A 12823-nucleotide genomic window follows, 5' to 3' on the forward strand; every position below is an offset into this window, starting at 1 on the left:
AGTACCTCTTGTAAATTTTTTCACCAAAATTTCACAAGTATATTTAACCACAAAGACTTGTTTTGTAACTTAAAGGGAAGTTCAGAATTTCAAACATTAATGCCACCCCAGCACCCCAGTACCCATCAAAATGATTTTATTGATAAGAAATTTACACACAATTGTGTAACCAAATGTAATCCAATATTCCATAATCTTTATAGTTTCAAACATACCCCTGCTTTAATAGTTAGGTACAATTTGTCGTACTAAGCTTTTTTTTTAATTTATGTCATTCCATGTAGTATAATTTGTGTCTGTTAATACCTATTTACATTCCTAAATTTATTGTTCTACTCTGTCATACGAATATATACACTCAGCCCACCGCCACGGTCTTGGTGTGAGCTAAGTAAAAAAAAAAAAATAATTAAAATAACTGCACATAGGTACTTATATGTAGGTATAGTATATGGAAGCAGGATTTTTCCATATTTTAACCGTATAAAATACAGACAAATCTGTATAGGAAATAACTAATTTCTTAACACATCAATTAACTCCTAGTAAACTCCAAAACATCAGAAATATTGTGTATAACGTTCTTTTGTGAAAATAATCAAAATCGTACGTTTACAAATATAGTTATAAATGAAATAGTGCGATTTTTTTAATGGAAATTTATATTAGATTCAGAATCACGGCAGCCGTTTCTAGCGTTGTCGTTGCCATAGATAATAATTCTTTATTATTATTATTATTCGCATAGATGTTAAAAATGAGTGATATCATAACAAAAACCTTTCGTAAATTACTTGTAAAAATAGCTAAGTAAAAAAATAAATTAGATCTTTGAGTACTATAAAGATGCGATATCATGAATAAATGCTAAGTATATTGAATTTAAGTAAACTTATTTTGTTTCCATAATAATTATTTACTTGGAGAGGAATTATATCTTAAAAGAAACTAAGTGTGATGAATAAAATAAAGCTATTCTTGATGTCTTGTCGTTTTTAAATCTCCTTACTGTTGATTTTTCAAGATTTCTCAAATCTCCAATTATTCATGAAGTTTCACTGTGTTTATTAAAATAATTTAAAAACTCACTATTTCACGATTTTTGTTGATAATGGTATTTTTCCAAACCGGGAATTAGCAAAATAACTATCCTAATTGATTTCTTCGATTTTCCGTAATAAATTTATTACTATGTTCGTTCTGTCCACTTTTGCTACTTGGTTATTCTTAAATTCTAAGTTTAGAGGCTTAAACTATCTATAAAAAAATGTTTGCTTATTCACATTATAGTTTTTAGATTTTCTGTTTTCAGTACCTATAAGTATGAATTATTTAATATTCATGACAAACTTTGTATTAAATGTTATCATCCTTAGCTTTAAAATTTTTTTTTTAATTTTCAATTGTAAAATAAAATAATCTATAAATGTTCATGATTTTGACAAATTTTGTCAAAATTGTAACATTCTAATACTTATAAAAATAAATTGAGCTAATGTATTTTAAACATTTTTTTATAGCTATACAATTTTTATGGTATCCATGAATTAAATGTGCAAATTTTTTAACCAAGCAAAAAACGATATTTTTATCGACAATTATTGAAATAAATTTTTAAAGCATTTTACACATTAAATAATTTATTTATTAAGATTTATCAAAAAAATAACTATTCAAATAGTCAAAATATTTTGAAAATTCAATTATTTATATAGACAATTTCAAGTATATTGGGTAACTTAAATTAAAATTACACAAATTACCACTTATTATATAATGTAATGTTATGTTATACTTCTTAATATAATTTTAATTAAATATTTATATAGAAAATAACTACATTATTATATTATATTATATTTTAGATCACATATCCTGTATAATTTAAAAAAATTAACGTTTGAGATTAATTTTTTAGAATAAATTTAAAAATATTGAAAATAATCAATAATTTATATACATAATACTATTAGTATCCTGATGTATTTCCTGGTCGTCGAAAATCTGACATAGCTTCGATCATTCCTGTGGGGGATTTGCTAATAGCCGATGCTGCTGACCCTCGAGTATAATGCATCCTAGTTACTGGATGACCAATGTCTTTAAGTTTTTGTACAACATCCTAAAAATTGTAATAATAGATTTTAATCCAACAATCTTTTGTAAAATAATATATTATTAATTTACCTTTGTTGTTCGATATTCATATCGAATCTCCATGGGTACAAGTTGATGGTATATTCTAGGTTTATCTAATACTTCTTTCAACGTATTATTATACCATAATTTATGAGCAGCAATCTGGAAAAAATAAAGTTTTTATTTTTATAATAGGGTCTATCAAATAGTTTTTCAATAGTTTAATGATTACGGTGGATTATGTACATTTTAAATGTTATTAAGTGTACATATTTTAAAATAGTTAAAATAATATATCGGTTCAAATTTAACAGGTTATTATATTTTAAATAAATTTAAAACTCCATAATTACAATAGCATATGTATGTAAAATGATATTAAATAAAATTAAAATGTAGTTTTAGGAACATATTATAACTCATCAAAATATTTTTTAATCCAAAATATTGTAAAAGTGGCCAATGAGCTGAAAATCAATCCCACAAAAAAGTTAACAAGGTAAATATTTTATTTTACAAATCTTTGTAAAATAAATATATTTATAACTATATTTTATGGAAATATAAATCTTACATATGCTGTAGTAAGAGTAATTTTTGATCCTCCAGCTGCTCCCGCTCCGAGAACAAAGTCACCATTTTTGTCGGTAAATACAGTCGGACACATAGACGACATTGGCCGTTTTCCTGGTTTTATATAATTGGCTGGTGAAGATGGAATTCCATAGAAATTTACGACTCCAGGAGTAGAAAAATCGTTCATTTGATTGTTGAAAATGATGCCAGTGTTTGGTGACATGAAACCACTTCCAAAACTAATGCGAAATAAATTCGACATGTTAATTAATGCACTAAATTTCTAACAGGAATACATTATTTTAAATGCATAAATTAATACTTACAATGTATTTACTGTACTGGTACACACGACAGTGTTTCCCGTCGAATCGGTGACAACTATATTAGCCGTTCCATGGTCTTCTGGAGTATAAAAATCACCACCATAGTATCTCGGATCCAAGGAAGTAAAATCATCAAGAATTTTATTTCTTATACTCTCAATGTAACTATCCGAGTTTACTTTATTGTAAATCTAAAAAATAAGACGTATTAATTTTATACTATTATAATTTTATACTGTTGCATAATCACATACTTGAGATACATTGACGAATTGATGGTCTCCTAAATGTGATCGTTCGCCGTAACCAAATTTAAAAGCTTCTACCAACCGATGTTCGTCTAAGCCTACATCAGGCGCCGGTAAAATGCCGTCTAGTACACGGAGAATATAAGCTAATATTATACCAGAACCAGGTGGTGGTCCTAAATGTATTGTATGTCCACTTGTTAAGTTCACTGAAAAAGATTCTTCAATTTCAACCCTAAAACCATAAGTTTGAAAGTTATCTTATGTTTTGAGTAAGTAAATAATATAATAGATGGTACATTTTCAGACCGATTTTTGAGTTTGTAAAATATAATACTAGAACAAGAAAGACGATTTGATTAGTACACTTACTTATAATCTGCCAAGTCTTTTTTCGTAATAATACCATTGACTTTTTTTAAATCGTGTATTATTTTGGATGTTAACGATCCGTTATATATGGCTTTTACACCTTCTTTTGCTATGATTTTTAGAGTTGATGCTAATTTCGGTAACTTATATGTTTCCCCTGCCGTCTTCATGTATTCACCGTTTTCGTCGAAAAAAATGTTTCTATAAAAAAAAATACCAACAGTTTATTTTATTAAGTTCTATACATCATTTACAACCGATTGATATTAATTAATATATTTTAAGTAAATCGTTCAATGTTAAATAAATAAAAAAAAAAGTTTTAAATGTATCAAAAATAAAAATGCGTCATTGTTGATTTGTAAACATTGGTTTAAGAGAAAAAAAGTTTTAATAAATAGGAACTTTTACTTAGCAATTTATTTTAAAAGAGACGTATATAATACAATCATATTATACCTGAGCATTGTATCGTTTTTTACCAAATCTTCGTCAAATTTTAAGCTAAAATCTAAATGGTCACTGATCGTTATACCCTCTTCACATAGTTTTATGGTTGGTTCGAACAACGTTTCCCATTGCACGCCCCCACCATATAAGTTATATATTGTTGAGTACCCTTTAAGGGCTCCTGGAATTGCAACCGCCAGTCCTCCTAGATTTTCAAAATTTAAACTAATGAACATATTTTATATCCTTTTAATTATTTATTAACTATTTTATTTCAAATTAATTTAGTTTCACAGAAACTGTTAAATTTAAAATACGGATATTATGTATATGAATGTATGTGTGTGTATTGTATGAATAATATGTATAAAGTTGATTATTATGAGTAATTCGAGTGAAATTTGTCAAGTGTATATAAATATCTTAAGGCATAATCAAAATAAAATATTTTATTACACATACTTAAAACTTTGTAAAATCTAAAATTTTAGTAAGTAGTTTAAAATTATAAGATTTAGTTAGTTAATAATTATAAAATTATATTTAAAATATAAGTAAAATTTAATGTGCATTTGAATTATATTGTAGTTTGCAAACAAAAAGTATTAACATTTTTATAAACGGTTAAGTAATTTTGTTTTTAAATAAATTTATTTCACTTACTCAAATAAACTAAATGTTTTTAATATACAACTGTACCTAGGTATTGATTAAAATGTAGTTTTGGTATTGTATATTTAGTATGACCACTGACCAGATAATATATAATTTATAATCGTAATCGTATATTATACTATTAAGTATACATACCGTACATAGATTTTCTCGGATCTTTTACAAACATGTATGTATTTGCTCCTGCTGGAGCTGTTTCACGTGCGTTGATTGACATTACTTTTTTAGTCGTTGCGTTATAAATGCTCATTATGAACCCGCCACCAATGCCCATCTGTTGTGGACAAACTGCCCCGTCGCATAACAAAGTAGCTATAGCTGCATCTATTGCATTTCCGCCTTTTGACATAACATCCCTTTTTCAAAAATGAAAAAAATATTGAATACATTTTATGACACCGAACGACTACAGATATATTAGATTAGATAAGTCAGAAAATGATTTGGAAGCAATTGTTCGGGATTTAGTTACGTAACAATTTATATTGTGAAGATAATCTTCAAAACAATTAAATTTATAAGAGTGATAGAGTTTTACATTAATTTTATTATCGTTAATTTGCGTTTTTATTATTAATCTTTCGACAAGAAATATGATGATTCATTAATTCTATAGTTTATTGTTATTGCGACTAAAAGATTATCAACCGGTGTGCTTTTCCTACTATTGAATTTCAATAACAATGGTATATTGATAAGAAGTCGTATTATAAACATTTAATAAAATGTATATTACACTCCGATTTGTGAACATGGTCCACCGTTAGACACAACGCCGACCTTGCTGTATACTCCCATTGGCAAACTTGACGGTGGCTGGGGAAATTCAGGATCCTGAATTTCATTTTTGACGTAGAATCTGAAATATACGAATAGAGACAACACTGCGGTAGTAATTAATATCGCTAGCCCAATAAAAAAGCTGCATCGTTTTGAAGGTAATCTAAAAAAAAAAACACAATATCGTTACATGACAGGTAAGAATTTACATACTTAATTGTTAAATTTGTTTTGATCGATTTTTCTTAAAAATTCTTAAAATGTGCAAACATATATTAATCTTGTACTTTACATAATAGCATTAACTTATCGAAATTATTAAATATAGATATGTTTTTTAGCTGAGTATAATGTGATATTTTACTGATTTGTTTTTTGTTGCGTTGTAGCTTGGTTGCTGATAGAATTCGATACATTGTATAAAAATGTTATCAATTAGTAACCTCTAAAATACAGTTTCATGGACAACATTTTGCGCTTGAGTATATATATAATTCATTATTTTTTTTGTGCAGCACAGCAAAGATAATTTATATTTTTATAATTTTATATTTTCACAAACTTAACATTAACTAAAAAAAAAAGGCTATAAGACATAATAGTCATGCTGGTTTAGTAAAAAATTAGGATAACACCATGTCTCTATATTTTGTTCCTTAATATTAAAGTTCACATTTTAAATTTATTTAATATGTAGAATTAATTTAGTTTATAGTATATTATTAAAAATCTCTAAAAATGGTTATTGTGGCAATATAAATACTCCTATTTAGAGTAGCCTATGTTATATTTAAATTATGTGGATGGCCATGTGAAATTTATTAGCTTATAGCATAAATATGGAAATAAAATAAACTTAAATATTTGTCTAAGTATTATTACTTATAAATTATAATTTTTGTAAGTAAATAATAAATAAAAATCGTTAAGTGAGAATAAAAACCTTGAGTTATTAAAAACGTTACTTTAATAATCGAATCTACTGCAAATCTTATTATGATTTTATTTGATATTTTGTATGCTTTTTAAGCAATTCAATAAAAAAAATAGCTTGTATTCATTGATATAACATTTTCTTAATCTGTTTATCTATTGAAGAAAAAATAACAATTATAATATAGTTTTTTAAGTAAATCATAGCAACAAAATGTATTAAATGTAATATAAAACACTGAATTATAGAAGTTAATATATTATATTAGTTTGAATAATAAAATATATTTTAAAATGATACGGAAAATAATAATACAAAAAAAAAAAAGAACAATATGAAAAATAATTTTTTTATTTTAAAAATTATCCTTATTTTAAAGGGTTGATTATGGAAAAAATTTTATTGATAAAATTGAACTTTAAATTCCTTTTATTTAGTTTGAAGTGTTTGAACATTACTAAAGTGTTTATATTATGAACAGACGTACAGACATAATTTTATTTTATTAGCATAAATGTAATTTTGCAGGTAAAAACGTGTTATAAAATATTTTTAAAATATTTAACTGACTCATGAATCGATTTGTTATAGTTACATAGGTACCGTACATATAATAATAATATCATTATATGATTTGTATATAGTTATTAAATATTATAAAGTTATAATTTATTAATTTAGTAAAGACTAGTACCAATAAAAATGAAAATAAAAGAAATGAAATTTAAAATTAGCTTATATAACATAAGCTTGTATATTATCATTAAGAGTATGAATACTTAAATTTTTTAATCGTTCGATTTTACCAATAGATAGTCCATTAACGTGTACATAAAAACAAATTTGAGCTAGATATAACCTATTATAATATGTTTTCATAATACTGACTACTGAGCAAAAAAAAAATTGTTTATTTATTAAATTTTCAAGTAAAAATGATCTAATTTTATTTGAAAAAATACATTTGCATTACATCATTACACTTATTAACTTAATTCAAAGTTAGGTATGTGAACTTACCTGATGATCATAATGCTGATTTTTTTCTATAATGGGTTATTCAATAAATTGATGTTAATATGCAAGATAACAATAAAAGTAACGTCAAATATATATTTTGGTGATTCTTATTAAATTTAATTACTGATGCCAATTTGCAGGAAATGTATGATATAAAAATTTAAACAGCCACTACGGAAAATAAAATTAATGGTGTAAATATGTCCATTATTATAGTATAACTAATCAATCAAAAAGTACATACAGTTATATATATGTTTAGGGGGTACTTCATTACAATTGGATACTTCAGTCATAAAAGTCATAAAACTTAACTACATAGAATTTTTTAGTATTAAAATGGTAATCAATAAAATTTATAACGGTATTGTTAACAATGTAATCACTACAGATTTAAAAATTATTTATTGAGCTGTATGATGAAAGCTATTGTCTATACGCAATGTACTTATTTGTATAAAAAAAACAGAACTACTCATATTTTTACACATCATTTTTTTTTATTTTTACAATAAATGATCAAAGTGTAATCATATCTATTTTTTTTCTATTATTATTTGTTAAGTATTATTTAAATAACAAGAAAACTTATCAAGTAAGAACAAATCAAAAATTTACTGCAGTATTACCTGTATAGACATAAAATGTCAGCAGGGCTATGTAACATACATATTATATTAATTAGTTTGAAAATTTAATAAATAAATTAATGTGGGTTTGTTTCTGGAGTTAATTAAATTTCTTTTAAGGTTTAATCTTTCAAGTAATTCTGAATAATTAATCATATGATCTTAAATTTAATACAAGATAATTATTTTTTAAAAATCACTATTTTGACAGATAGGTACCTATTATCTGTACGCCATATTAATAAGAAATATTCAAAATGTTTATTAAAAGTTAATTTTGAATCAAATATCACTCATAAAACGTTGATGGTATTAGTTTATTACAATGTTAATATAAGTTAAACTAAGTTTATTTATAAGAAAATTAAAATATGAGTTTATTTTTTTTTAATGAAGAAGATACAGTAAAGAATTTATTGGTTTTTAAAGACATGCCATTATTATAATTTATACCATTGGTAAAAATTATCTAAATCAACTTGAAAGTTAATTAAATCTTCAATATACTCAATTTTTTGAAAAATTTAGTGTCACCAGCAAGTAATAGGCAATCCCATTATATTTTAAAACCTCATCAATGTCATCGATAAAAAAAAGAGAAAAGTTATGGAGATACCTAAATGATCTCCTTGAGGAAACCAGATAAAAACCTAATGAAATTACTAATTAGGTAATATGTAGTTTTTTATTTTGAAATTTGAGTGTAGTTTGTTAAGAAACAGTTTATCCACGAGAGCAACGGATTATTAAAACCGATTGATTCTAATTATTTTATTAATAATATTTGATCAACTCTATCAAGCGTTTTTTTTAAATTCTGTGTACACAGTACTTTTACTTCAATTTTATCATTAAAAGCGTTTAAGATAGTTTGTTAAAAGACACACAAATTTGTTATGGATGAACGACTTGGTCGTAAGCCATGTTGCTTATTTCAAATAATTGAAATATTCTATGTGAAAACATAGAGGACATTTTTTTTTTTGTATACAAGTTTAGAAAATAATTTAGGGATGGTATAATTGAAATCTCTGAAATTGGTCGGTAATTGAAAACATGAAACATGAATAATTAAAAAAAAATAACTATAATATAATATATTTATTATTATGAGTACTGCAGGATAAATATTTCCAAGAAAAAATCCACGGAAAAACTTGAAATACAAAATAATTATTTTCAATAAAAGTGACTGAATAAGTATATATTTTTTTTTTTACTTTTAAAATATTATACATAGGTTTGTATTTAATTAAAAATATAAAATGATTTAATGTCTGCTGTCGTATTTTATTATTTAAATTTTGCTTAACAATTATTATGATAATGATTAATAAACTTAAATTAAATAAAAAAATGTTTAGCAATAGGGTACTGTCGTTCTGCTGTTTATAGATGCCGAGTGGGTCACTGTAATGGACATGTTAGATTTAAATTAAATGATAAATGGTTTTTCGTATTGCATACGTAGAACGATACTTAACGGAGAAAGTCTGTCATCAGGCTAAATATATAACTAAGTAATATTTTATGATACATTTTTTGATATTAGGTACTATTGAAGTAATTTATTTTACTACTCATATATTACTATTTAGTTTTGCGGTATGGTGGTTTATTTTTTGCAGAAAACATTACACAATTTTAACTCAAACCTCAGTGAATTATTGTATGTTTGTTTTGGTGTATCTAATTAAAAGCTGAGTTCTCGATCAAAAAAATTGTGCTAAACATTTTTACGATACAATCGTTTGACGCCGTTCTACCTTCGTGTCTTTATCGTACTGAGATATAATATCACAATGGTTATAACTCATAACTCTAAGTCATAACATGACTTTATAGCGCCAGTGTATTAATATAATAATATTATGGCCATAAGGGCTAAAAGAAACAGAATATGTGAAACGATAAACGTATATGACATCGCTACACAAGTGAACAGTGCTGACCAAGGTGAATTTTGGATTAAATGGCCATTAGTTTAGAGTGTACCGGGACAATACGTCGTTAAGCACGTGCCACACAATACGAGTGATACTACACAATTGTATATCGACTAGTTTCCTTATTTTTCAACATAAAATCGTATATGATATAAATATTTATAACAATAATATATTATATTGCAGATAAACTGTTATGTACACAACAGATGGTGTATGGTTGTCAACAGATAACGAGGTACCTGTAGTGCGACAACTTCCGTTCATCCAAATCCGAATTGAATAGTTATTCTTATCGTATAGAATAATCCATTGTATTTGCAGCTTACTATAACTTTAACGTACAAGTAGGTGCCTCAAGTATCCGACGCTTACACAGAATATAGAAATATATGGACGTGGATAAGTAAAATACGGCAATAACACTGGTACGTATTATAATAGTGGCTCGTGTCATTTTACCTGTAAGAGATTGTGTTTCAATCGTTTCGATTGAAGGATTCGCGATTGAGTGTTTCATTTCTTTTATAGATTCTGAACGAAGTGATGAATGTTTTTTTTTTTAAGTTATTTATGGCGAAAATATACATTTACTCGATGATTATACAAATTTATATATTATACAACAATGAGTTATGGTCAACGAATGATATGAAATAGTGTCCATGGTGTTTGTATTCTCCCCCTTTCCCCCTATTGGCATTTTATGGGTACAACCATGTTAACTATTGTACTTTTACGTGATAACAAAAAAAAAAAATGTATTAGTAACATATCGTTATTGTAATTCAATTACGATAAACGATGTACATTTTTTTATTAATTTTCATAAAATCAGTGTAGGTACTGATTACAATTTCAAAAATCGTGATTAATGATCATGGTTTATAACAGATAACCATAAAAATATAATATTTCGATTAATTATTAACTTTGATTAATTATTAAAAAATCTTTGTTAGGTTACGTATAATCAAAAATTACGAACTTCAAAATGGTTATTTTTTTGTACTGTGATCCGAAGTGACTTTCAAGTTTTCTAAAAATGTAAATGGCCCGTTACATTCTTGGAGTAATGAATTAATTTCAGACATGTCTACACACACAATACGATAATCCAAATGAATTCTTTCGCCTTATTATAAAAACTTTAAGGCCAAGTCGCATTGCACCAAAATCTAATCCCATTTTTCAACATGTAGATCCATCAAATGTTCGAAGAATATATTCTGATACAATCATACCAGAACCAACTAGTAATCATGAACAGATTAAACAATAAATATAATAACTATTCAATTTTATGACAGCGTATATTATAATCAAAGTTCAAATTGGTGGTTTGGTTTGGTTATGTAAGGAAAGTGGAAATATTCTATTAGTTTAAATTTTTTGTAACGTACCTTTACTATAATTTTTTATTGTGCCAGGTGGAGGGAGGGAGGGAGGTTGTTTTTTTACAAGCTATTTCTCAAAAACAACTTCAGCGTCCATCTATTATTTATATCATTATAATATGTAAGCACTGACATTTATTAACTTGAATACGTTGTAAGTTTCATTAGTTATAAAATTCAACACTTTTTAAATCCATAACCTTCAGATCATTGAGATAGGCAACAATGTACTGGTTCGCTATTTTACAAAAAAACACAAAACCCCAAGCTATTTCGATTGCGACGAGTAGCCAACATATTGAACAACAAAATCTGTGGTCTTACATGTTTCTTAATGTGTTACGCTATCCAATGTAAAAGTTTTGCGAGCGATTTGTTTTTGTATTTTATTTACTGTACATTAAATATTGAAGTACCTATTTAGTTATCCGGATTATCCAAATCCATCCCCTCCTCCTTTCAAATGAAAAATTCTTAAATACACAACTGGTGTAGTACGTATCAGACAAATGTTATGTGTTTCATAATATTGTTATTTAAACAATAAATTGAAATTAAATTTCTAATCATATTTTATCATAATTTGATTAAAAGTTGTTGTCTGAGTGATGGACATATGTGAAATGGACAATGGGACAATGGGTGTACTTAATGTCTTAATACATTAAGCTAATTATTTAAGTAATTGATAATGCTCTCATAAGCTAAGCCACGATAAGGTGTAGGTACCAAGATGTATGTGTGTGTGATAATTGGATTTATAAGAGTTACATACCTTATATACCGTACCTATATAATAATAATTTAAATTTTTTGCTCCGATAAGCGTTTAATTCAGTTTCACATGTAATCATACTTAATGCAATAAAAGTATTTACTAAATTAATAATTATTATAATGAATAGTTTTTATTAAACTGTATAATATAATAACCCTTATCGAATAATTAAGCTCCTGTAATACAATCTCCTAAAACAGATAAATCGTTATAAAACCTAAACATAACCTTTGAAATGAATATTGACTTCAAGCTTCAGTATTTCACAGTTCTCATCGTTACTACAATGTATTTTTGTCGTCAGAGTTTAACCCCTACAATATTTAGTATACCTAATTATAGAAATAAATTAAAATGTTTACAACTTTTGATAAAATAAACGGGCTACAAATTCAAATTTCTAGTCAATCAATTTGTGAATTTTATTTCCACCTATTATGCATACATTAAGTTCCCGATTACATTTTCAGAAAATATTATGTTTTACATAAAAAATTATTATCAAAGAATAGGACCATACATACACTACGTATGACGTATAAAATACACACGA

The 12823-nt window shown here is 25.9% G+C and overlaps 1 protein-coding gene across 1 annotated transcript; it reads right to left on the reverse strand.

Annotated features, from left to right (window-relative positions):
* Positions 1-1733: 1733 nt before the first annotated feature.
* Positions 1734-7736, reverse strand: LOC114125494 (scoloptoxin SSD14-like). The gene is made up of 10 exons (XM_027989173.2): positions 7521-7736; positions 5523-5729; positions 4922-5142; positions 4121-4316; positions 3662-3862; positions 3296-3524; positions 3042-3232; positions 2714-2954; positions 2188-2301; positions 1734-2122 (listed from the first exon to the last, which is right to left on the reverse strand). Exons 1-10 carry the CDS (start codon positions 7529-7531, stop codon positions 1970-1972), a joined length of 1764 nt encoding a protein of 587 aa, XP_027844974.2. The 5' UTR covers positions 7532-7736; the 3' UTR covers positions 1734-1969.
* Positions 7737-12823: the final 5087 nt, after the last annotated feature.

The sequence above is a fragment of the Aphis gossypii genome, chromosome 1 (genome assembly GCF_020184175.1).
Source record: "Aphis gossypii isolate Hap1 chromosome 1, ASM2018417v2, whole genome shotgun sequence".
Lineage (NCBI taxonomy): Eukaryota > Metazoa > Arthropoda > Insecta > Hemiptera > Aphididae > Aphis > Aphis gossypii.

What these genes read in the sequence shown, in the direction of transcription:
- LOC114125494 (XM_027989173.2), bottom strand. An exon ending in CCATGTTCACAAATCGGAGT is followed by an intron (nt 5,143 to 5,522) that starts GTAATATACATT and finishes TTTTTGAAAAAG; the next exon opens with GGATGTTATGTCAAAAGGCG. An exon ending in AAAGACTTGGCAGATTATAA is followed by an intron (nt 3,525 to 3,661) that starts GTAAGTGTACTA and finishes TTATGGTTTTAG; the next exon opens with GGTTGAAATTGAAGAATCTT.